This window comes from Tuber melanosporum, assembly GCF_000151645.1.
Source record: "Tuber melanosporum whole genome shotgun sequence assembly, scaffold_54, strain Mel28".
NCBI classification, from domain to species: Eukaryota; Fungi; Ascomycota; class Pezizomycetes; order Pezizales; family Tuberaceae; genus Tuber; species Tuber melanosporum.
This window is the reverse complement of record NW_003299100.1, coordinates 316,609-343,572: the sequence shown is the minus strand read 5'-3', so window position 1 is coordinate 343,572 and position 26,964 is coordinate 316,609. Positions and strand designations below refer to the sequence as shown.

At 48.6% G+C, this 26,964-nt stretch overlaps 3 protein-coding genes; 2 read left to right on the top strand and 1 right to left on the bottom strand.

The window, feature by feature from the left end:
- Positions 1-12,559: 12,559 nt before the first annotated feature.
- Positions 12,560-13,229, top strand: GSTUM_00009238001 (uncharacterized protein; the record flags this gene model as incomplete). XM_002840571.2 has 1 exon in its annotated part: positions 12,560-13,229. The coding sequence occupies one exon, from the start codon at positions 12,560-12,562 to the stop codon at positions 12,740-12,742; it is 183 nt and encodes a 60-aa protein (XP_002840617.1). The 3' UTR covers positions 12,743-13,229.
- Positions 13,230-13,271: 42 nt separating this feature from the next.
- On the bottom strand, positions 13,272-15,402 carry GSTUM_00009237001 (uncharacterized protein; the record flags this gene model as incomplete). XM_002840570.2 has 1 exon in its annotated part: positions 13,272-15,402. The coding sequence occupies exon 1, from the start codon at positions 14,721-14,723 to the stop codon at positions 13,272-13,274; it is 1,452 nt and encodes a 483-aa protein (XP_002840616.1). The 5' UTR covers positions 14,724-15,402.
- A 9,511-nt stretch (positions 15,403-24,913) lies between these two features.
- The window catches only part of GSTUM_00009236001 (uncharacterized protein), a 3,494-nt gene continuing 1,443 nt past the window's right edge, over positions 24,914-26,964 (top strand). The window contains exons 1-3 of the mRNA XM_002840569.2: positions 24,914-26,518; positions 26,594-26,701; positions 26,796-26,964. The exon at positions 26,796-26,964 is cut by the window's right edge and continues 321 nt beyond it. Coding sequence (XP_002840615.1) covers positions 26,120-26,518; positions 26,594-26,701; positions 26,796-26,964 — 676 coding nt within the window. The 5' untranslated portion in view covers positions 24,914-26,119.

The window sequence follows — 26,964 nt, the reverse complement described above, 5'->3', positions numbered from 1 at the left end:
CTTAAGGGTAAACAGCTGGAGCCATTTTCTCTGGAGTAATCCACAGAGCTTCTCATTCCCGCCGAGCCCCGCTCCACCCAGGCCAGAAGTGGTAGTGGTTGCTGGCCCACAAGCCACAAAGCGGGATAACCGCCACACTTCGCCCCTCCTAACCTACGGTATGCGCAGAGCCGCTGACGTATGCATCTCCATTTTCCAAAGCCTAAAGAAAACGGCATGAGTGCTGTCCTGGGGCCAATAGCTTAGGTGGGGTGGTTTCTGCTGAAGTGCACGCCGCACCGGTTCGAACCGCTCTAGCCTCAGGATAGAGGATTATCCACCTACTCCAAGGTAGTGGGGAACCTCTTTTACTTCTGAGGTTTACGAGTATAATTATTTTTCTAGATGAAAAAATTGGAGTTTTTCCCCATTCTTTTTATCTTGGTTTAGTGCTTGTTTCTTGTGGTCTTTTCATAGGGCACGTGTGAGAAAAACGGGTACTTGAGAGGCTCCCGAGCGCTGACCAACTGTCATCCCTAGTCAATTGCTTCGAGATTTCCCAACTCATTTTATCCTTCCTTCTTATCATTTCTAGCTTCTCCCCAGGAGGCCGCAACCCCCCCCGTCCTATAATGCGTTTGTTTTAGATCCGGAACTCTTTTATCCCCGTAAAATATCTCACTCAGAACTCGGCAACGTCACCCGCGTTCGAGTGATAGCCTGTGAGTACATTAGGTAAATACTCCCGTGCTCTGTTAATGGATACTCAGTAGAGGGTGGCATATCATGGTATTCTGCACTAGGAATCCATGACAGGACTCACTCATCCTTGCTGGTAGGTGAGGGCCAGTGAAATATGGATTTTCGTTGAATCATACACTACGTTTGCATCTATCATGCGCGTAGCCCATTCGTGTTAGTTGCCGGCTCAGGAAAACGGGGAGTATGAAGGTTTCGCATCAGAACTCGGTTTGAACGAAGAAATTCGTTCAATTGCAAACGCAACAGTATTTGGGTCATACATAACCTTTTCTCTTTTATTATGAGTATTTATGGGTTTTCCTGGTGTGAGGTAATTTCCTCCCATCCCAGTTACCGTCATCTAAGTATTACCCAGATATCTGAGAGGAATTTCCGAATCATATCCCATGACTGCTTATTTTCTACTATAGAACTTTAGTTGATATGCCTTCTTTTTGCATAAATGGAGTTTACAACTAAGAACCAGAGACCAGAACATATGGGTGACGGGTGGACCCCGAAGGTCACGAGCCAGAGTTAACGGATTGGTAGCGGACTGCATGGGCCTGTCGTCACCCCCTTAGCCCATAATATTTTCCAAAGGGATGATGCTCTTGCCCTACAGCTTGAGATGCATGTACTGGAGTCTGGGGGGGGGCTAAATGACTACCGGGATGCTTGGGATCACTTTGGACAATGGTCTGAAGGATCACATGGTTAGGGGGATGCCAAAAAACCATTTTAGAAATGGAGGCTGTAAGGCACTGGGAAGCCCACCCCGGCGATCGGCTGGCAAATCTCTATCTAGATTCCTACTGGTCCCAATGGATGGATATCGAGACGGCTTTAAGGGAAACAACTATCCACTGCAGTTAGCAAAGGCCCGGGCGCAATGACGGATGGATGGCTTGGGCTTGGGTGATGCTTCCAGCGCAACACCGGAACGGATAAAGACGCAGGGTGGGGGGAAAAAAAACTCGGGATGGGCGGTTTTCATGTGGATATCTCATTCGGGGGGGCATCACAGGTAGAACAGGTAGATGAGATAGGCCATGTCGTGCCCTCGGGTGTCAAGATCCAATCAGCAGACCCCAAGGCCGACAATGCTCCTCCGATATTAACAGTGCTGGCGTGGAATCAAGGACTCGTCACCATTGATAATGCAGCTCCGGTTATTCGGTTGATCCACTTCGCCCTCCGGGGACCTCTTCCTAGTCGCCCGGACTTTTCCTTGAGCGCTCACTCGAGAATGGTGGAAGCCTGTTTGACCTATCTCAATTCCAAGCATGTCGAGTATCTTTCGGACAGTCCGTTTCCGAACTCCTGGGATGTGCCATTTTCAATTACCCGTCTTCATATTGGGGTGCCTATCCGAAGTTAGTATTCCCCAAAGATCTGCAAAATCATTTGTTTGGAGCTCCTTACCTTGCCAGTACGATATAAATATATCTGCTAAAATGCGGTCAAAGAATGCATTGGACCCCTACGATTTCGATGGTATTAATCGCACCTGTTTTATAAATACTCTGTCCCTGCATACTGGACTACACTGGACATGTTTCTTCGGAACCCTTGAAGGGGGCAGCTGCTTTGATTGAGAGAAGAGGTTGTGGTATAGCACCATTCCTGCGGGCTGCTATGAATGGGTGTGGTGGAGTGGCGAAACTACTATTGGGGCGTGGGTATGTCAGCCCCAGCAGGCCATACAATCACGGCACTCTCATGAATTGCTAGAGAGGGGGGTCCCGGGCGGGTGGCGCAACTACTTCTTAGATATGAACATATTAACCCCCACAAGCTATGATAGGTAAATACGATAGAACATTACTGCTGAGGGCGCACTGGAATTGAGGGCTCGAGAGCGGCAAAACTGCTGATCGGATGCAAGGGGATTAGCCCGACAGGCCGGATGTGATGGTCAAACACCACCCCTCTTAGCCCCTCTTAGGGAGCTGGGGGCGATTGTGAGGGAACGGTGAAACTGCGGCTGGAGTGTGACAATTTCAACCTCGACAAGGCAGATAATGAGGGACACTTTCTTTGGATCCTGAGAATGGGCATGAAGGAGCGGTAGAGTTGCTGCAGGCCTAGAAAGCCGCAACTTCAATTTTATCCAAGGTATAAGCTCTCTTACTATCATCTTTGAAGATCGAACACTACCCGGGACCGACCCCCCCCCTTTGCAAAATCCCATCCATATATCTCTTGCTTCCGCTCCAACTGCCTCCTCTAGCTCTCATTCAACCTCGTTGATCGTAAGACGCCGCCTCGTGGGTATCATTTCCTTTCCTTCCGAGCTAGATTAGTCCCATAACTTGGATCTGGAAGTTACTCTTGGCTGTGATTTGTTGGGGGGAATCCTATGGGAAAGAATACTCCTGCCTGAATGTTCCTATTTTTTGGTTCCTTTTTTTTTGCTAGTATATTTTAATAAGTATTTAATAGTAACTATTCAGAGTTCCGCATGAATGGGGGGGGGCAGGGACAACACCTTACTAGGGTTTATACACTTTCTGGGGGAGGGGGGCAGTCCAAGGACATGATCTCCTATTGTACAGTACTTGGTTTACTCCATCATTGCCTTCCAATCCAAGACCCACCCTCCCATATTTCCACATATATCCTTTTTTTCGCTATTCCTTATTCCCTCGATGGTAGATCTGTGTCAAGTTCCTGAACTGTCTAGAAAAGGTAGCGCCAGGGCACCCCCGAATTTTTGGGGGGCGATCTGAAGACCAATAACCACAATGTAGTGTACTATACGCGCCTAAAAGGATCATGTTATCCTTACCAATCCCAGGATACCCCAATCAATCTATTATCCCCAACGCTTCAGGAAGTGGCATCTGGGCTGTCCCCCGCTACGGACAAACGAGCGGTGTCGGAGGTCACCTAACTACATCAAACGGCTTAAAGCTCAAATCACCTTACAAACAAACCTCAGGGGGCTTTCATAGACTCACTCTCATATTATACCCTATATATTGTATACCCCACTAAATCAAGACCTCCAACTCCTAAATAAGCTCCGGAATCAAATCGAAAATTGCCAGCTGAAACAACGTGCAGCTTTATATAGCCTGCGAGAGCCCATATTGAGTGACTAGAAAAAGGTCTCGGTGAAAGAAAATTTCACTTTGCCGGAGCTTATGGTGCCAAGTTACTCAAGTACCGGTATTGTAAGGAAGGGGGGGGGGGTATGGTGGAATTGACGGTCTGTGTGGTGGGGCCTTCAAGATGTAAAGGGATCCTGACTCACTAATGATTTTCTTTCACGACAGTAACTTGTCCATCTATTGACATGTCCTCACAATGCCCGTAGTGCTATATCATATCACCCCCGGGGAAGGCTCCCTACACGATGCGTGTCCGCAACTCCTCAAAAAAAAAAAAAATACCTTCCTAAAGTGCCAAACTTGGAAAATAGGAGTATATATGGGCCAAATCCTACTACAATTCAGCTTCCTGAAAGCATTTTATTATACCCCACCCCCCCACCCTCACCTCCCCAACTAACCACCCACACAACAAATATTATTTGTCACCGAAAAGCCTAGACAACAAACACAAGATCAATCCTTTTTTAAAAAATAAAAAAAAACACTCCCTCATTCCAATTGCACCCCCGCTAAGTGAATCTTAATTCAGCTTAGATGAAACACCAGAGTTCCCTCTTTTCCCCCGATTACGAGTCTAAACAACACCAAGATAACCAGTCAAAACCACAAGACACCCATCCTATCCTCCATCTCAGCCAAACGTAAACTCCAGGCCTAGCCGGGCGCAAAAGAATAAGCCAGTATTGATCACCCAAGGATATCACGTTTGCCCCACTCACCCACCTTGACCTACCTTCACCCACCCATCATGCACATCCCCCCAAAGGATCACAAGACCTCACTCGCGGCGTACCTCCCCGGTCTCACAGCTTGTACTTCTACATACCCCCTACACAAGCCCCGCAATACTCCTTCAAATAACACATCATCTGTGAAGACCCTAACACTGGCCCTCCACCGGCGTCTCGGCCGCACTCAACCTTAATTAGTGTAGTGAAAACTTTTATGACCGTGAATGACACAAGACCACCTCCGAGCAAGCGCACCCAGCGCATAACCAATTATCCATCGCACAGCGGCAGATCACCAGTAGTCTACCGTGCCGAGGACGAAAAAGCGCAGGAGAGACAGGCTGGGCAAAACACTATTTTATATGACACTCCCACCGAAAGTGGGTTAGGCTTATCCCAGGCGCCAGACAAATCAAGCCATAAGCGACCGATACAGGTAATGTAAATCTCGAAACGTGCATGTTTAATGTAGCGAGATTGCTTACTTGCTTGGCGGGCGAACGGAATATCTTAATTGCACTAGATGAGGAGGGGTGTTCGTGCGAGGACGATCGCCGCGGGGTGGTGGTTTGCTAGCCACAAAAAAGAAGGAAAAAAAGACAGAAAGAAAACTTCCCCGGGAAGGCTTGAACTTCCAACCTCTCGATTAACAGTCGAACGCGCTAACCAATTGCGCCACGGAGAACCCATGGCCACATTTCTAGTTTTGGATATCTTGTTTGCGCCCGACCCCCAGACCTCGAAATAAAAATAAGAAATTTTTTTTTTTTAAACACCTAATTGGATTGTGATTAGGTTACGTTACGAGTGACTTGTGATGCTCCGATCATGAGGACGGAGCTTACCCATGAGAAACCCAGTGCGCACCGTATTCACAAGGGAAAAACTAACATAAACCAAAACACATATCTACACATGTACAGTACACAAGGCATCACTGCACAGCCCCTCACCTCTACAATCCACCTTCTCCCTCTGCCTGCGCCAACGCAGCTCCGGCTACAGCCACAAGCTATCAATACTAGCAAACATAGTATGATAGCAAGTGTGTCCGGTAGCGCAATAGCACTGATAGCCGCCCTCCCTTTCCTAACTCTGCCTTCTACTCCCCCCCCGTGTTGCCAAGTCCCCCATCAACAACCCCCTCGCCCGCTCCCTCGCAGGAGGTACTGCAGGAAAAATAACTCGCGCACCGCCCGCCTACCTGGGAAGAAGTAACTTTCATCTTCCTCAGAGTCGTGCTCATCGTTTGGTAGTGGAGTGGGAGTCCCATCCTCCCGCCCTTCAAAATTGCGCCTGCACTGCCGGGCACATTTTACTCTCTCGCTATCTAGCGCTATCCAGACGGTCAATGGGAGAGGCTTCCCAGATACGCGCCAGCATATGTTGGTCATTCCGAGGCCACCGCAGAGATCCACGGGGGAGATAATTGTCATGGTGAGGTACGGTGAGAAGGTATTGTTGTCAGGGTGCTTGGAAGTGAGTTTTGTCAAGACTGAGGCCGTGGATTCGAGCTAGTAAGTAGACGAAGCAGGCTCCTTTTACCACACATCGCACCCAGTATCCACCCAGTGGCAGGAAAGGGTTATGAAGGTTCGTCCGAATATGGGGGTCGGCGGGTTGTGTAGAAGAACTGGTCGAAGCCGCAGAAGGTTCTGGAGAGGCTGTTTAGGAGTGGCGCAGAGATACTGGTGTAAACAAGGTTTCAGGGGGACGTAATCGTAAAGAGAATTTTTAGCATAATCCCCCGTCTTATTTCCCCCGTGAATGATTACTCCCAACTGGCAAATGTTGAAATGGAATACTTGCCTGGGTAGTAACGTTTTCAAGAAACACCACAATGGCCAATGGTGCCACATACCCCGATATCGTGGACGAATCAGCCGGAGCTTATCTCCAAGCTTGAGATTATCAATCGCATTCCAGCCTGTGCTCTCCTCTATAGGTGGAACATCCCCAGCGTTACTTGTAGCTGCGGCGCGTTCCACCTCAACAGGGGGGGGTAGTAGGAAGAAGTAGGCGGATAGCATGACAGTAGGGGCCACTCCTATCCCCGATAAAGCCTTAGAAGGAGAGACAGCGGAGGAGGTTGTAAGGACAGTATATGTAAATGAACCAATCAGCCCGGAAGCACCCGATCCAGCAGCATAGCCACCAAAATACTGAAATATCGTAGCTAAATATCGAGCAGTTAATTAGAACAAAAAACCCATCCAGATCACACTTAGTCACTCTACTCCCCTAATGAATACTGTAGTTGAGGACATACATAAATGCCACCAAGACCACCATCCAAACCCGCCAAGCTCATTCCAAGAGTCCTGATCCCCACGTTGCCAGACCAACCAGGGGGTTGCAGTCCTAAAAACGATGCTATTGCGCAAACAGTTGATCGAGTTGCGTAATCTAAACCCTAGGATTTCTGTCCCCGGGGTCCTTGACCCTAGAGCGTGAATCATCGAGTAGTCGGAGGTGCGAGATAGGAGAATAGGGAAGAGGCATCCGGGGACTTGGTATCTGGGACGAAAGAATCGATAAGGACCGAGGGTAGGATATATGCAAAGAGAATCAGCCCCGGGGGGGCGTTATGATACTATACTTCTTACAATACCAGTATCTCCAACACCCTCAGCGCCCCGCAGAGCGAACAGGAATCAGCTTTAGAGGGCATGAGAAGGCACTCACCGGTGGCCGTAACCGCAACTCCAAACAAACCCCGTCAGCATGGGCCACCTCAAAGGGATCGCTAATACTGACGTCTCGAAGTATATACCCAAATCCCAAGGCAACCAGCTTCCCAAACAGCCAAAGGACAAGAGCAGAAACGCCTTGGCCAGAAGAAGCCCCCCGATCCCTCGACAATTACGCTCCTTCGACTTTGATCTCCTGTTTGAGGCGGGAATATCCATTTTCCTTCTCGGCTGAAAAGCGTCGTACACCGCAGCGATCCCGCTTGGTCCCCGCTTCGCCTCTTATGGCTGTACCTGGAAAATCCCGGACCTTGAGTTGGCATTCCTATCATACTGAGCACTCCCACCCTGGCGCCCTTTTCTCCCACGGAAGATCGCGGCGGAAAGCTTTTCGAGGCAAGGCATGATCTACAATGAACAGAAAGTGGTACCGAGGGTACCAGGAAGTGAATTTTGAGATGCCGGGTGGTCATTAATTCATAATACACAGTTCCCCACCAAGTGAGGAGGGGGTCGAGAGATCTGGCTACGGATGGCGGATCCTTGGGAAATCTCGGCGATCTGCTGTGTTCGACCATCGGTAGATTTCTAGGAGAAGCCCGGGGATTTTGGAGAAAATGCTCCATGAGGGGCAGGGGCGGTTTACTCTTGGCAGGTTTTGGGTTGGGGGGACATGACTGGTTTTTCGTACCATAGTCTCATGAGTGTTTCGGGGAAGCGCTGGATTCCGTTCGTTTTGACCACCCCCACCACCGCTACCACCACCGCCCACTACTCCTGGTGGGATAATAACCCGGCAACCCCCCCAAAACACTGCCGAGCCTGAAATACCGTATCAACGAAACAAGAGAATTTATCAAGAATCTGATGCTATACATTGGCTTGCAGTATCTTAATTACTCGAGAACTTTCTTTTCAAATTTTTAGGCTCATTAGGGGGCTATGGATTTCGTTGCTTTTTTTTGTTTTGGTTACATCGTTCTCATCCTATTCGGGCCGACCCCTCGGCTCCGGTTACGCGGGGCGCGGATTTCAATAATTTCTATTATCCTGGCACCGCCGAACCGGCATACGGCTGGGCGCGGACAATACTTTTCAGGTGCACTGTACTGCGGGATAGGCGGTGTTTTGTGTGGGGTTGACTTGCCCCTTGGAAAGCAATGCCTCTAGGTGAAAACCAGGTTGGCACCATCTACAATAGCTATGATAGTTGGTTAGCAAATATACTGGATTAACTCGGGCGTCCCAGTTCTCAATCACTGGGAGCCATTCCCCGCCAAAAAATCTCCCTCTTGCAAGTAAATATCCAAACACTGCTAGTAAGAAAAATAATTGAACAAATAGCAAAAACAAACCTTTTTCATTCAATGCATTAAAACACAAGAACTAGGAATTCAATCACGAGATTTCCGACGCCAGCCCAGTCCAAACGCGCAATACAGAGAGTCCATCAGCAATTAACTTACTTAATCCAACGCTCATGATACTTAGATCCCAGCAGCGTCGTCAGTTACAATCAACCAACCCCCAATCACGAGGTCAGTGATTCCCACGAAAACAGGCAAAATGTCCTCTCATAAATCCTTGTTAATCCTCAGCGCAGATTGTCACGGTTACCGAAATTCATTAGAAACCAACGTCGACCAGGAGGCGGGGCTTCTGGAGTGCTCTGGAGGAGAAGTTAGAAGGCAAAACTATGAAGCCTGAGGTGGAGCTAATCTTAAAGCGTAGCAATTTACTAACGGCAAAGTACTCTCATACCGGTATCGGAAGGCCCCCCCCCCCTTCTGTCCCCTTGGGTAACCGGGCAGTCAGTCAATTAGATATCTTAGTGGTTAGATGTACAGTACCGTAGCGTAAATACATGCGATACTGGTAACTGAGCTTATTGAAGCTCCACCAGAGCAGACACATCACAGTGTGGCAGCCCAGTACGGCAGCTCGACTCTCATCCAAGTCTCCAAGATAACCGCATGACATCGTATAATTTGTGAATTAAAGGATCCAGGATTTTTCGAGATCAAAGGACACTACCGGTAGACAATTCCCTATTCATACAACATCTATCATATATAGTACTGGACAGTTTATTCCCATGAGCACTAATTTAACACAAGAACAATCTTAAAGAACAATCTAATAAGATCTATATATCATATGGTCCTGAGAATTGAATTACTTATCACTGTGCACACATCTTTATCACCTATTCCAGGCAAGATACATCTTGTCAAGTTCAGCCTAGGCAACACTCTAGTACAAGCACAAGTATACCACACTAGAGTATTTGCAATGATTACAGAAGGTAATTTACCACCCACACTTCTGACATCTGTTCCCATCACCACATAAATTTCTCACATCTACTACCAATATGCTACCTTATTCATGATACTACAAAGTTGTTACTATAACCAACAGGTCACCAAGTTGTAGAGATTCCTATCTATAATGTAAGACTGTAGGACACGATTCAAGAGGAAATATAGAAGATCAGGATAAAAGAGTTGAAGAAAATACTATTTCTAACTCAGAACTTAACTTAACATATTAAAAGCTTGTGGAACTTGAATGTGATGCAGTTTTATTATCAACTGCAGGAAGAGCCAAGAATTGATACTTGCAAATTGAAAATAGAAACTTACAACTCAAGAAGGATCTTTGAGGATTGCCTTCTATAGAGTTGATATTAGCTGCACACAGACTATAAGTAAGCTAATACCACCCTCCAGCCCCCTTCTAGGGCCCACAAATCCTTAGTAAGATCCCACAAGTTATGTCCCTTGACTATTCAGTCAAACCAATAAATCCCCATTCATAATACTATATATATTATTTCTATCTGCCTAACTGGAACCTGTTTACAAGATATATGAAAGGGGACTTTTACTAACATCTTGGAAGTAGAACAGAGAAGATCCGTCAGAGGTGCATTATGTTACTAGACTTTAAAGTTAAACTACCTGATGATAGGCCAAAAGGAACAGGACCTTTTCATCACAATAACTTGAGATAATGCCTACAGTACTGAAGAGGTAATGGGATAGCAATAACCATCAACACTCGTCTGAAGGCTACTGTGTAATAATTGATTCTGGAAACAGAATCCCTCCACGGATAATTGGTGATTTGGCAATATCAGCACAGCAGCTTTGATTGAGTCAATGTCCAGATTTGTCCCATCTTGTCATCCTCCATGCACACTGTTTGCTTGCAGTATGATACTCGAGTAGAGTACGAGTACAAGTAGCGCGTTATCATACTACTACGGGTAAAACGCCAGACAACCCCATCTCCCTTACAACCCCATAAAAGCCTCTCGACCCAGAAGAAGGCACAATCCCTCCCAAACCCCCCCGAAGATGTTCAGCTTTGACTCATTCTAGGATATATGATACCATCAATCTCCACCTCCTCCACCCGGCAGGAATGAAACGATTTCATCCCTCAGATCTCGATACCCGTCATTGCTGGAGCTAAAGACGGTAATTATGATGCTTGTTGTAACGCTAGTTCAAATTGAACTCCTATCCACTTTAGCCCGGCAAAAACTTGACCCGAGCCAAGGTCACGGACAGTCATGGCCTTTTAGCCGTGTTAAAATACATCAATAACTTGAGCAAATTTTCTTCTAGAAGGGGGGAGTAGAATAATTACGGTATTCGGTACTAGGAGACCAGACCGCATCATCCAAATTATGCCCCAAGTTTAGGTATCATACCAAGCACTACCAGAGAAAACAGCTTTCACTACCGCACAGCATGATACCCCCCAATCCACCCCAGGAATTACGGAAACGAGAACCAAACTCTTATCAGAAGAGGCAGAAGCCCCGTCTGCCGTCTCATTAAAAAAAGAAAAATTCGCCATCACATCATCCATAAAATAAGCTACGAGCACATCAACCCTCCAAAGCAACTCCACACTACGATACCCACCCAACCATCCCTTCCGCCCGCCCCCCCCCCCTCCCATCCCATCCAAATCAATCAAGCCAAGCAGACGGGAAAATAGCTCCCAATCCGACCCGACCCAAGCCTCCCACAAGCTAGAGTATGCAACCGCGAGGAAGCCGCGCAGTAGAAAGGAAACCGCATCCCCGGTTCCACCGCCCCCACTCCCACTTCCGATCCCAGGAGGAACCCCCACAGCCGCACATGCGCCGCATGGTTCCGGCCAAGGGAAACTCCGCAGTGCGAGCACCCCCGGTTACCGCCACAGGGAGTCGTAATAACACATATCATACTATCTAATCCATTCGTGAAGCCCTAATCACCTCATCATCACATGCTGCGGCAACGGAAAGAAGGTAGAAGAGAAGAACGTGCACGGGGGCCGGAAGGGGATTCCTCAGTGTTTTACTGGTTGACGGAGCCGGGACCGCGATGGAGACTGCGTCATGGATACCTTGGTGTGTACGGTCCTCGGGAATACAGACGAGCGGGAATAGATACTGCTGACAGAGCATAGTGGATAATCACAGGATCACTGCAAACCACATACCCAAACACTGAGGGGGGGGTGGGTTAATCGGACACAAAGTAAAGTTCTGTTCTGTTCGGTACAGCCCAATGAAACCCTGAGTTAAAGGCAGAAGTACCCCCAGCGACAGGTAGAGAGGAGGGAAGGAAACAAAGAGAAAAAGAGAAAGAGAAAAAGAAGGCTCCTCGAAAGCGTAAGCTGCAGTACAGTACGGCACCCCCTCCCATTCACCGAGCCTACTAGACAATTCCATGTTCCACACTCCCCACCAGCCCAGCCCAGGGCAAACGCCTAACTTAAAAGTATCATATCATAATATTATGATAGCCTACGATACCCAAAAGCCTGTTACAATACCAACCACCCCCCCCCCCCCCCCAAACCAACACTGCCACGCATCAATCCCCCAGCATCATCCCTCCCCACCCATGCCAAGCTGCTATATACGCCACCCCGTCCATGGTCTCCCCACATCTGCTCCTCTTTACCGCACCATACCTACCGCCCCAACCCCTACGGCCAAACACCCTGGCGCCCACTCATGGCACAAGCGGAGCTAATTTCTCCTCTCCACCTATGATACTCACTATGGGGGTAAACATCCCCAACCGCCGACACCGGGTGCTGACTCACACACAGTCCAGTGTTTGCTCGCGCTCTGCGGGCATATCATGGAAAGTTGTGGTACCTACGGCAGAGCATGATTATGGATGCGAATTGCAGCAGCGTTTATTTAGTTTGTTAATTAGTTAGTTAGTCATAGAGTGTCACTCGGTGGTGTGGGCGGCCGTGGGTGGGAAGCGTGAGCGCGGGTGGGATGGGAACGCTACTGGAACGCGATAATCTAGATGTCTGTTGCAGGGGTGTCTTACTTTTCCCCCGTCCCTTGTTTCTCTCACCATTCTCAAAGTGTGTACGTGTGCACCGGGGTGATGTTTTGCTGAGGTGTGATTTGCCAGGGTGTGCGGATCACGACATGGGGGCCAGAAAGCTGAGCTGAGCCGGAGGTGGAAGGTACCACACTCTATAATATAGGTAGGCAATGAGCTATGTATGATAGCTCTGAGGGTGAGGGATGTCCGATATACAAGATTGGGATGTGTGAGAGGTTCGTAAAAGGAGAAAAGGGGGGAAGATAAAGAAATCCCTATGCAAATGCTATAATCGTCATAACCCAAGAAAAGAAATGTACAAAGCGAGGTGAAAGGAAAACCCGGTGGCTCATACAATAACTCCGGCTCGGAGCCAGAAAGAGACAGTATAAAAAAGTATAAAAAAAACCCCCAAGATCCGCTACAAAGGTTTAAGCAGCCAACAAAATGATACAAATGAAGGATAGGGCAGATAGAACACAGGAAATAAAAAAAGATCCAGAACTAGAAATTATTAGTGTAATACATCACCCCCGCTCCCGAAAAAAAAAACCTCCAAGCCAAAAACTCCCGTTTAAAATCCATAATACCCTGACATCAAAAAAAAAAAAAAAATCCCAATTCGTTAAGGGTGGCGCAAATTTTTTTTTACAAACTTCATCTTTCAGGTCTAAAACTTCGGGTGGTCGAATTCCTGGACAGGTCCGTCATGATGCTCCAATCTGTAGAGTTCTGGTCGGTGGAGGTGGAGGGTGACCGATTGAGCGCCCTACGGACATCATGATATACTCTTCGAAATTCCACTTCTGTAGCATCGTCTGGTATAGGTTGGTATTGGTCCACCTCTGCCAATTCCGAGATTGCGGACATTGGTCGAGGATTGTCCGGTATGGGGTAAACCGTAGACGGCAATGCCAGTGGACTATTCCTAGTGCTAGGCCCAGCTCTCGGTCCAATTCTAGCCTCCTCCGGAGGCCGCGGTAGTTGTGGGAGGGGCTTTCTCAGTGATCGGAGGAGGAGGTCCGGGTTTTGCTGGCTCTGAGGCTGGCGCTGGCCAGCGGGTAGTCGCCGACTTGTCTGCGGGAAGATATGCAGTTGGCTGTTGCCCTGGGAACTCGACACGGGTGTTGCTGAGACTATATCTTCTCTGCGCGTAGATGCTCTACGTGCTACTGCCACGGCCGCCATAGCCCCTGCTCCTACTCCAGCACTCATCTGGGAACCCCGAGTCGTAGGCCGGGTCCCAACATCCGCCAGTGGAACTCTTGGTGGATCAGAGCTGAATGTTGGTAGTGGAGCAGTTATGCTCCCCCGGTTGGCATCAAAATCACTGATGCCGGTAAAGCTTGATATCGAGCGGCGACCTCGTCCCCGGCGCCGCCGGAGGATCAGGAAGATTGCTAGAAGGGATGTCAGAAAGCCTAATGGGCCAAGGACCAACGCCACTATTAGGCCACGGCTTAGTTGGAGTTTCCGCTCTTGTTGACTACGAAACGGAGGGGAAGAGGTGCCTTCGTTGGGCGGACGGTCTAGGGGCGGCGTTGGCGCTGGCGATACAATTTGCGATGTCATTGTTGGGGAGGTTGGAATTGGTGAGGCTGGGCTTGTTGAATTCATGGTTGTGCATCTCGAGGAGGGTGGATCCGATGAGATCAAGGGGGAAGACCGGGTACTGAAAGACCTGGAGCTCGATGAACTCGAGGGTAAGACCGAAGCACTAGTAGTTGGTCGAGCGGACGCGGAAGCACTTATAACAGGGCCGCAAGCAGTGAGCGGGGTAGGGGTTGTAGAGGAGCTTGCCCTGCTGCGGCGTGTGGTAGTTGATATGAAGGGCAGGCACCCGACCCCTAGGGCGCTGAAACTACCCATCGCATCCGAAGGTGGGCAAATCCTCAAGGCACAACCCAATATACCCATCATATCCAGCACTGTCCTGAACCCCGAGCACACGCAATCTGTCTCCAAACCGGGACATTTTGGAAAACACCCCCGAAAACATCCGCCCTCCGCCAAACATCCCAGCGTCTGTCCTCCAACCTCCAAAACAGAAGAGCTCAGCACCAGTGTCGCAATCCATAAAGGTCCAAAGTGGCGTTTGTATAATCTCATTGTTGCCCCGACGGCGGGGGAGTGGAAGGAAGGGAGGAGAAGTGACGTTAAAGAAAGACACCTCACAGAGGGTTCATAAGAGAGTGTGATAAATTCGAACAAAAGAGAAGAGTAAGAAAGAAAAATAAGAGGCACAGCCGAGAAGAGTCGCAAAGCTGACGTGTATATAGAGAGAGCGCGATGGTGCTCTGCTTGGTAGTTTGCTTAGGTACCCAGATCTTCGGCATAAGACTCCTTTTCGCTTGTCAATCCGCATTGATAGCTCGGGCATAAGCTACCCTTGTCTATGGCGAGAACAATGATCATGCTGAGCCTCCTCCTCCCACCTGTCTCCCCCCCCTCCTTGCCTGTAATTCCTTTGGTCGGAGAGGGTAAAGGAGGGAAGGAGGAGGGGGTGGGTGTGGTAGGAGGGGTGGATGTGGTGAGTGTGGAGGATGATGATGATGGGTGGTGGATGGGTGGCAATAGTTGATGGCGGGTAGAAAGGCTGGAACGTCTTACATCCAGGGCAGAAAATAAGAGAAGAAAAAGAAAAAAATAGAGAGAGACAGATCAAGACAGAGAGCGATCCTTGCAGTGCAAGTTAAAACCGTAAATAATACTGGCTAATCCTCTTCTGGTCCCGGGAGTTGAGTCCAGTTCTTGGATGGAGCAAAAAAGGATTTCGATCTGACATCGGACAACCTCTGGAAGAGTTGTTGGAGAGATTGGTGGTGGTGGAATCCTCCCAAAACCGGTACCCTACACAAGCGCCCATCCAATTCTTCTGGCTCAAACGCATTCAGTCCCTCGAACAGTATGATACCGACACTCTGGGCCAAGGTTGCACTAGGAAAGGCCTTTAGAAACAGAAAAGAAAGAGAATCCCTTTTCTAACCCGCACCCATTCCCATTTCTCTCCCGGATGGGGTAGGAGTTGCCCTCTTACCCTTTTTTTTCCATCATACTCGTAATTTTCTGGCGTTTGCAAACACGACTGCTATTGCATACCACCAAAATCTTGAGGCTCCGGCCAATTCTTCGCCCATATGCAATAGCAGCTGAGCTTGCAAACGTCAGAAAATTACGGCTACATCATGGCGCGGGGGAAGACACTCGCGAGAGTCTCGAGCCCGAGCCCCCATGATGGCGGCTTAGTCTGCGGGTAGTTTGTATCATGATACCCACCACCCACCCATAACGACCAAGCCTGAGATAGCCCCGAATGGAGAGGGGAATTGAGAGTGAACGAGCTGGGGAGACCTTTCGTTCTGGGGTATAAATGGATACGTATGATATGATCTACGGCAAGTTTGTGAACCAGTACTAGTACTTGTGCTTCCTATTCCCCTCTTCGACCCATTCACCCCAAATCCGGCATCAAGCTAGCCAACTCATAAAACAAGCATCCGGTGAACAAATGGCAGTAGGGTACCGTACCGGTACTGTAGCGGTACTTGTGGAAACCTCAAACATTAAGGGTCCTCCCTCCAATCATGAATTCATGGCAAAGCTCACACATTATCGACGGGAAGGAAAGGATGTGTGCCCTCACACGAAGCGGACAACTCATTCAAGCTAGCCCTTTCACATAACACGCCAATACTTGTATCGGCAAATGACATGACAGTTGACCTCTCTGTCTCCATCCTCCCAACCATAATCTCCAGCGCGTCTATATAGCATGCGCGCGCGCGCAAGTACAGTACAGTACTGCACAATACCGTTATACATGCCGATTCTCTTCCGGCATATTGTTGTACCTTCAAGCACCTTTTTTTACTCCAAGTAGCTCGAGGAAAAAAGGGTCTTGACAAGCTATAATACAAGCCTAAACTAGCGTTCCCGCCCCCGCCCCCGCCCATGAAAGCTAATACCGGTATATAGGTACCTGTGCTCGTAGATTACAGTACCGGTACTGTGACCCAAGACATTCAGCGTAGCTTATGTGTCGGACGCCGTAATGCACTACTCACCTCACCACCAAGCCGCACAAGAATGCGCGAGAACCGAGTCCGCCGTCCACCGGGAGCCCAGGGGTCAATAAAAGGAATAATAATGATGATGATAATAATAATAAAACTCAGCTAGAAAGACAAATCAGCATAGCAATCTCGAAGCAAGAGTACTCCATCCTACACCGCCAAGGCTCCATATCTCAGCCGGAGAGAGAAAAAGGTTCCGAAGAGGATTCATTGTGGATGTAAAGTTAGAAAAGCAATAGGGCGCCTAAACTCAACACCTTGCCTTGGGGTGGGGCTCGGGTGTTTTGGGTACGAGAAGAGCCGCTTTGATCTCTACTCCTTGATTGCTTAATAGGCGTGCGATTACGGTGGGGGAAGAATCTTTAATAATGATATCAATAATAATAAAAACGGACCGGCCGAAACAGTAGGGTGCGTAGGTGGAAACCGGTTTCCGTCAGACTTTTATCAAAAAGCCATAATCTGGCAAGCACTCTCCGTTTGGAAAAAAAACGTCGCTATCCTCCAAGAATAGTGATGATATCGCGTAGCCGGAAGGTGGTTTATTCCCCCACGAGTAACCTTCCGGCACTCTGTCCGCTGCTAAAACGGTAGGGCCATCTCTCAAAAAAAAAAAAAGAAAAAGAAAAAGAAAAAAAAACCTGGAATTTGTCATTTTTTCCCTCCCATGAAATAAGGGCCCTCCATTTCCCTTCCATCGTGGACCCAAAAACAAAGCGAAGATACACAAGCGACCAATACGGAAAAATAGAGATCCGGCGGGCTAAGCCGAAAAAATATTCCCAAGCGAGAGAAAAATAAGATTCTAGAATACGAAGAAGGTCCAAAAATAGACTCGGCTGGTATGATATGAGCGCAAGAAAAATAAAAGAGTGCTTGTGGCGTTAAACGGGCTGGATGCGATGGAGCATTTCGTGTGGTGGTGGTGTAAGCCTCGCATATCATACAGCCAGAGACTGGTCCCTGGAAGTGGGAGGGGGGGAGAGGAAGGCGCATAGGAAATCAACCTTATTACAAGTACCGTACCAAGAGTAATCATCTTATGAGAGTGGATGGACTGGCACAGCGCAGTCTATTCCCTGCTCCTCCTACAAGTCATAGGGTGATATCCGCGAACACAACTACTACCGGCATGGGTGCCGTCGGTATGTATCGCATTCCACCCAGATCCGAGCAGAAAGGCTTAATATACTGTAATATCCTCACCCCAGTTGTATCTAAAGAAAGAAAGCCCAAAATTTGGCGGTATGCAATAGCTGTCGCGCTCACAAATGTCAACCCACTGCGAGTACCGTAATTTACATACAGTACGAGTTCCTGTATGACACTCGTAATCTGTTTCCGACCTTTGTGAGCTCCACCACCGCGCTTCCCAAAGGGGGGGGGGCACAAGGGAAACAGGTGGGGGAGACGAGCGGGGACTGGTAACGTATCATAACACCTATTTGGCTGTTACCCTGCTTTGACGAATTCGCTTTTTTCCTATACTATTATTATGCAATACCTGTATCATAGCAGCTGTGTCAGAAAATTACGTGTTCAGCCCATCATTTTTTGCCCGCCGGGCTCCGTAGGACAATGAGTTACGATCAGCCACCTCAAGTCAAGCTTAAATTCCACGTTTGCGATCACCGCTGCTGAAGGATTTGTTTGCGGGGATAGGGTGGCTGTATCCATTGGAACATTACCAATTTTATGGTTGCATGTGCGTTGCCACTCGCCTTGTCAATGCGGGGTTCCAGGATCGGCATCATCATCAGCTGTCTCGTGAGTGAATTCCTAAACATATTTGGCAGAACTCCGCCAGGGTCGACATTCTCAATGACTTAGCGAAGGATGACGCGAGAGGGGGTCCGGATGGGAGAGTGGAGGCATAGGTGGTTTTCAAGGAAATACTAGGGGTGAGTTACAACGACCCCACTTGATCACGAGCTGTGACTCGATGGTGAGATCTCAGGAATTCTCTTAAGGGGTATGATACTACCCGTATCACCAGTAAGTAGATCAGACCACGCCCGTCCCCCGTACAGCAAGATCCGACAAGAATCTTAAAAGCCTTGTACGAGTGTCATAACTCTAGAGAAATCTGCATGCTAGCTACCCGTTAAGTTACTGGTCACCCTCATGCTTGTTCGCTGATCGCTCGCTCTATCCATCTTCACCACCCACTTCCAACCCTCAACGTCCCAGGTTTTCCCTGCAAACAAGCATAATCCTTCCTCCCCTCCCGCCTTCGCCCCCATTCCTGGCAACAAAGGACCTCTCCCGTTGATCTACCAATATCCTCCATTTTCAAAAGAAAAAAAAGGGAGAAAAGAAAAAAAAGGAAAAGGAAAAGGAAAAGGAAACAGCGGACGTGTAATCCACCATCAAATTATCAGCTACCGGCTCACGATAGGTTTATTTTAATAGATTAAAAGTATTGCGGATACTGGTTAATAAGATCCGGGATCCAGTGACCCGATCTTATACCTTTTCGGGAAAACACTAATCCTTCTCTAGAGCTTTTGACCCAGAATCCAGTGATTACAAGGACCGCACGAGTGAAAAACACTGCAGGTCTAGTTAAAGCTCCCCGCCAACGTTTCCCGGAGGCTGGAGAAACGTGGGGAGGTGGGATAGGAATTGCCTTGCTGTCACAGAAATACCTTTGGAATCCAGTGATGGAGTTGAGTATCCGTGCCCTGACTCACATCTTTTTCCTCGGACATTGACCGACCTTCTCTAGAGGTTACGATATTGCAGTACCACATCGGAGGAACTCAGATTTCGAGACGCCTCGTGTAATTTTCACTGTATCACATATTTTTTCCCCCTAGTGCCTGCGTCGATTGGTCGCACCGTGCTGAACCTCCTGAAGAATGTATCACACCGGTATCTACAAGTGCCGGTACAGTACTCTACTGCAACGGTTGCTGTATCCTTCCTCATCCGATGTATGTGCTGTATGATACCAACGCCTGCCCTGTGCATCTTGATACAACTTCGTTACCGTCAATATATTCACCCCAATAACCGAGAGCGGACCAATTCCCAAAATCCGACTTCCGCTCCCCTCTCAGCTGGATTTACCAAATTCTGGGGGTTTTCTTTTGGCACTTGTTTTATCTGAAGGGGTTATCATTTTCACGACACAGCTCCTTCAGCCCTGATATCCAGCAGGTTACATCATTCCCCCCTTGTCCCCGCCCCTATCTCGGCGGCGACGGCGGAGGAATTCGACAAGAATGGCACCGAGTTAACCGGCCAGTCATCATCGGTAAAAAAAAAAATACAAAAATATAAAAAAAAGAGAGAGAGAGACTCTGGTAACGAAATCCATATCTTCTCAAGGAGGCTTAGGAATTTGAGAAACATGTTCCTGAGTAACTATGTATTTCCCTGTGAGCTAATGTATGGCCCCAAATTTCTAGTAAATTCTCTTGTTCTACTTGATATTCCAGGCTTACCAACATCCCCGGGGCACCGGGGCCATTCTCCCCACCGGGAGTACCGGCACTGTACTCTCGTCGCACAGCCGCGACAAGGTACTCGAGTAGTGACCGGACAAGGCAGTAATTAATTTTTCCTTTCAAAAGCAGGTCACACACAAACAATTCCCCTCATGTCCAGTCATTACGTTGTCGCGGCTGTAACTTAGATACTGTACAGTATGTATACCCAGTCCCAGAAAGTCTCCGCGCTTCAGGCTTATCCTTGTCAACCGCGGGGAGCATAGAAACGCAGTGACTCGGGGTTTATTATCCAAAGTTAACCCTACTAGACACGAGGCAGTTACAAGCTCCCAGGCATCAACCACCGCCCAGCACTCCATTATTACACTCCATTATTACACTCCATTATTACGATTGCATGCTCAAGGTAGCCTTTGTCTCAGAGTACCCGAGTATCTGCCCTGAAAAATATATGATACACCCTCCGGTAAGTAAAAAATTATTTCAATTCAATCGCTTCGAAAACCCACACCAAACGAACGAGACAGGGCCACCCGTTATCGCTCGAATGTCTTGCCTTGGATCCTGGCTATCAGGGCGTCTCATCACGCCCACCGCGAATGAACTGCGGCACTTGTACAAGCCCTGGAAGCGGTTTGCAAGATACCGGTAGTTCATTGGTTCTGAAACACATAGTGCAGTATCAAGATCGATAGAGCAAGAAAGGTGAAATCAATAGGATTGAAAAGGTTTCAAGCCAACAGCATCCCGCACCTTGGAGCTCCAGCAGCCCCGCCTTTCTTTTCGTAGCACTAGTCCCTTATCTATGGATTCCATTAAACCACCAGCGGAATTAAATCGTGAACCAAGAAGTCCTACCACCTACCACGTACTGCTCGGGTATGGAGGTTGGTGGTGGGGTAGACAGGGGATTCTATATATGTCAAAGCTTCTTATCCCTCCTAGCGTCATTCCAACCCAACTATCATATCGGTAAATTAAACGATATATTCTACCTTTGGCGATATTGATCACCCAGACTTGAAACCCTTGCCCATCTTACCAACAACCTCCATACCCGAGTACTGTATTTGTACAATGAACTGAGGTTTGATACACATCCCAGATCTGAGCCGACATGGTGAGACTCCCTATTTGTTCACGGTTTCGTCGGTTCGAATCCGGCTTAGCGAAAAAGAAAAAACACAAATCGGAAGGGATAAAAACCCCTCCTCGTTATACCCAGACAAGCCGTCTCTATAAGTTGATCATTATCAATAATACCGGTATGATATTCCCCCCACCAGAAGATACCGACCAGATGGGAAGGCGAAACCGTCACTCCAGGGACCCCACCCACCTCCGACTGACTCCTATAGCTCACCTCCAGATCGAGACTTACGGCACCCATCATCCCACAGACGGTTCATCTACCTGTCCCGTTCGTCCGTTCGTTCGTCCACTTGAAAACGCAAAAAAAGAAACCCACCCCCGAGTGATTACCCATGATCACAAAATCATGAACCGCATCCCTCCTCTCCCCCCACCCTGGGGGAGCACGGCAGGATTCAAATGTTTCAAGATTAGTCAGATAGGATGCCCTAGCATCGAAAGATATTCACGTGATAAACGTCAGCCTTGGAGTTTTGAATGGATTTTGGCTTGGCTTACTACAGCGCTTGCAAGTACCCGTATCTAGTCTATAGACTACCATTACAGTACTCCCTCGTCTTTGCCAAGAATACCTCCGCCACTCGATATTTTGCTGGAGTCCTCACCAAATATCCGGCCCACGGGGGTATTCTTGGCAAAGGTGAGTGAGTAGAGTACGTGCGGTACTAACATGCCTTCAATTTACTCGAGTGGGTTTTTCCCATTCTCTCCATCATACTTTCTTCCTCCCTTTCCTCCCTGCTCTCTCTCTATTACCCTGCCATGCCTACCATCACGATTTCCCCTCTCGCCCACCAAACACCCTTATCCGCCACTCAGGGTTACGGTGCGGATTGTTTCATTCCTCATACGTACATATATGGGGCACAAGTGACGGCCAAGATGAGACCACTTTCACTTCAAGTGATAACTGCGGAAGTTTGATCAACAACCCGGGGTTTCCGGGAAAGACAAACACTATCCCGTCCGTATCTGTCGCTTCCAAGTTCCCTAGAATGTTCCCGATACTGGGAATGGTTTGAGTGTGGCAATGATGAAGATGTTTTTTTCTACGAGTACAGGTCAGGTCACAGCAAGAGCGTCCCGACCATAACTATCCACCATACCATGGTAGAGGCCCGGGATTAGCCTAGGCCATTAACCGCGCTGAAGAGCTGCGGAATTTGCACACAGGTTAGATACTGTGGATACGCTCATGCGTGGGAGCTACTTTCTCCGTCCTGGATTTCTTCCAGTACCATTGTCGTGCATAATGGACGCTACAGTCTGTAGCGTCGATGCCGGTACTTACTATGATACCACTGACGGCGGTGCTCCCGGTTGTCCAGTCCTTGGACTGAACAAGTACGGGACACCGAGGACGAGGACTTGCGCTGTCGGACGGTCGTCGAAGGGCGCTAGTGTTTAAATTTTCTTTTATGGATGTCGGTGCTATATTGTTGCTCTACCGGTAATATTTTCATATTTATTTATCTATTTATTTATTTATTCATCTTACGTTTGTCCTAATTTTAAAACTTGTTGTGGTACCAGTGTGTCCAACTGAGTGCATTGGCCAATTCTCGTCATCCTTCACAGTCGACGCCGGCGGTCCATCCCGTCCAAGGACGAGACATGTCTCGTCTTTTTCCGTCCTCAACCCCTTCTCGGGCTTCCAAAAATTTACGGTACCATAGCCAACCACGGGTGAACCGCCGAGCCGACATTGCCACTCACGGCAAGCCAACACCAAATCCTCCTATTCCACAGCACTTCACTACCGTAGTACAAGTACTAGTACTAGTACAACCCCCCGGTCGAAAAAAATTGGGAAACGGGGATCGGACTTCTGGGGGTTTTATTGGAGCACTCAGTGTGCTCGGGCCAATTGAGCAACCGTGTTTCTGACTTTTTTAATTTACACATTTCCCAATTTTTTTCGACCGGAGGCTGGTACAAGTACTTGTACTCGTACAGTACTTGTATGGTAAATCTGGAAAGTACTCGTACCACACCCGCACACACTCAGGCGGACTCGACCGCCGGGAGAGGACTGGCCACAGTGCTGTTTCCCCATCGCTCCCCCTCGGGCAGGTCGAGCAGACGTGGGTTGACTTCGCGACTCCAATTGGTTCACCCCTGGTGAATACGGGAGAATCAAACGGATTGCAAACAGCTCACGAAGTAGGGGGTTACATTTACTGTATCCCCGATCAAGACTAATAATTTGCGTGAGTTAAGAGAAAAAGGAAAGGGCAACCAACACAGGCTTTTTCGGAGTGACCAATGAACTTGTGCGAGCACTGTTCGAGTAGTTCGAGAGACACCAACTGGTTCTGGAGGAGCGGCGTCAAAAGACATTGGGTTCCAAACCTTTTTCCCGCGCAAAGATGTATGCAACTAAGAGGAATGAGAGATGTTATCACTCCTTTTTATGAGGTGCCCGTAGGTGCAATAATACTTTTCGCCTCCAAATTCCCCCAAAAAGTGCTCCCGTGGTGTCATATGATACCCTTCCTCACCCCGACCATCAGAGCATTCGCGCAACTGCGCTTTGAAGGTCGGATCGGGTACTGTAGCGTGCAACCCTTGTAATAGTTAATTCACTTGGAAAGTTTTAATAAAGTATTAGGACGCTTGGCGCCAAGATAGGTACTAAAAACCCAGAGATGTCCGAATACTTTGTATTTTTTATTAGCTATATGCTAGGAGTCCGGTTCATGGTGGCTCACTCACACGCAGCTTTTTACGCAAGTATTTTCATATCAGAGGGCACTGCATCTGGCCCAAAATCCACCACCATACAGGATACCGCCATCTGCCTTGAAGGGAATACTTAACTATTGTGTTCCATGCTATCACTACTGTAATCTCAACGCTTGGAGAATCTATCTTGGGAGAAAATAATGGTCAACATCCACCTATAATGATATTTCAATAGGCCCCAGATACTTTAACAAGTCGCGAAATGTAAAAATCGAAGGTTTATCCCTGCCTTGTGGATAAAGTATCATACTCGTACAGTATCACGTGTCAGGTAGCCGGGTGGTCGGGACATACCGGTAACCTAGGTAGCAGGAAGCGCGCCATGACTAAGGAGCCAGGCCAGAGCGTAAAGAAAATGAGGAAAGAGAAGGTACCGGTAAATTCCGGGGGTGGTGCTGTAAGGCATGGGATCGTTAGACTACGAGTATATTCTCACCCCTCTGCTCTCCTCCACAGCACGTGTACCGATGACACTGGCAGTCCTCCAGTGCCGTATCCGAGCACAGTAGGTGTGCAGCGGATAGGTACGACGCTTACACGACTGTACGAGTATCATACTCGTACAATAAGTAAGCTACAGCACAGTTCCCTTGCCGCGCTCATGGAAATAGCGTCCACTTCGTACCGGCACAAGACTTTTGTCTGTTTATACTTGTGCAACAATCCGGGCTGTACCCGAGTACGATGCAAAGGTGTGTGCCTAAGGTCTTGGCGCAGGGAGCCTATTTTGGGGATTGGATTCTGGACTTGAGTAAAGTGGGGTTTTCTCAGCCTGATAGACTAGGGTATGGAGATTGGGGGGGATACGGCACTGTGTGTGGGGAGCTCTCCTGTGAATTGGTTTTCCGGTGTGGAGCGGACGACTGGATGCCATGCCGTGGGAGGAAGAGGACGAGAATTTTCCCCATTTACATGCGGCCGGGTACGATATCGCATTATCTGGGCGTGACTTTTTGGGCTGGGGGGTTGGGGTGGGTACGAGATCCCCATCTCATCTACTCGAGTACCGGTGCTGCAGTACGAGTGGAACTACAAGTTAGGCCTTGCTTCTCTCTGGAGGGGGAATCTTGGTTCAGAACTTTGCTTTAACATGGTGGGAAGTTTGCCAATTTCTTCCACAGCATGTTATTCGACCGGGCGCTGCGGTGTTCTACTCGAGCACCGTATCGTAGTTTACCTGGTCTGCCAGGGCTTGGGTTGTTGTTCCGTCCGTCACCTTTGGGGTCGTCAAGGGTGTATTTCTCCATGTGCGCGCATGGGAACCAGGCTCCACCTTGAACTCCAAGATTTTTTTTCTTTTGCAGCCCAGCGGAAATTCTGTCAAGAGCGGCTCTGCTAAAACTTCACGCCTCATATCGTACTTATACCATGATCGAGGACTACGAGTATCGTAGAGAGCATATCATAGAGCGAAAAATGTCAAAGAGGCAAAGAAAGCAAGCGGAGTATCCCGAGCCTTCCAGGAGAAAATGTTGAAAGACACAACCCTCGAGGCTTTACCTTGCCTTTTCCCACGCATCCCCACGCCACGTAACACAGGACTTCTGAAAGGGGCACTAGCTCGTCAAGCCACCAGTGAATCTGCTCCCAAACAGGACTCGAAAACCCACAAACCAAGCGAAATTCATGTCTCAATGGTCGAATTGCACCTTTACATTGGTGGGGGGGACTTCGTGGCTGGGGGCTGTGGGTGGGGAGAGTCAGTGTTCAATCATTGTTGGGGTCCTCTTTTTGTGGGCTGCGGCTGAAATGTAACTTGACTTTGACTGGAACAGAGACAGACGCTTGCTATTTCTATTTGGCTCAAAAAGGCTTCACATCCTCTTCCTCCTCTCTGGTCTCTCTACTCCCTTTGGTTTTTTCGGTTGTGTGTGTTTGTTGGGGAAGTTTTGGTTTTTCTATATATATCTCATTTGTGGCCACTTTTCTTTGGATGCGAGACGACTGTGTTGCCAACGATACCATACCATACGGTACGATTACTATAGAGGGAGTAGGCGCGAGGTTCGGAGAAGGAGAGAGAGAGGGAGAGAAAAGAAGGGGAACGGATAAGAGGAGGAGCATCTAGAAATCGACAGCCATGGCATTGCGATACCTAACCATGTTTTCCGCCCTTCTAGCCACGGTTCTGGCAAAGGACGCCAACGACCCAAGCCCTCTAAAAAACGCGAATCTCCTGCTAACGCCGGGTCTCCTTCCCGCGAGGCCTCTGCTCGGGCGGAGCCACAACCCATTCGAACCATTACTCTCCGCAGTGACCGGGCGACTTCTTAGACACGTTGATCCCGAGAAGCGTGTCTGCGGGGGATCGGCCCTCCACTCGGCGTGTCCGAATGATGTGACGAAATGTTGCCCAACTGGCGGGGATTGCTGCGGTGATGGGATATGCTGCGAGTATGGACATATGTGTCAGAAAAATCACCTGGGGGGGACAGTTTGTTGTCCGAAGGGTCGTGATTGTTCTTTGATGCTGCCGATTGTGAGTTCTCTGTTCCTTGTTTTTCTTGATCAGCCCTGAAAGAGGAGACAGAGTTAATTAGGATTTGCTTTTCAGAATCCGTGTGCGATTGCGACACATACCAAGTGTGCGGGTTTCGATGCGTGCTGTCCGCCGAATAATACCTGTCAGCTCGTTGGCGATAGTATATCTTGTATTGGCCTGGTAAGCTAAAGGATTGTTTTTTTTTCTTTTTCGCAATGATTGAATCCCCCCCGTTTTATTTTCGTTTTCAACCAGCAGCTGACGTTCTCGACAGCCTAGGGGCGGTGGCAGGAATGTACTTGCAAAACGTCAAGTAAGCACTTCCGGTATGGTTTCTGGCGGCCCGGGATCAGGGCCGACGTCTATTCCTCCAGTGACTTCAGTTCCCCAGCCCCCTAGCAGCTCCCCTACCCGACCACCTTCCACAAGCATCCCCAATGAGA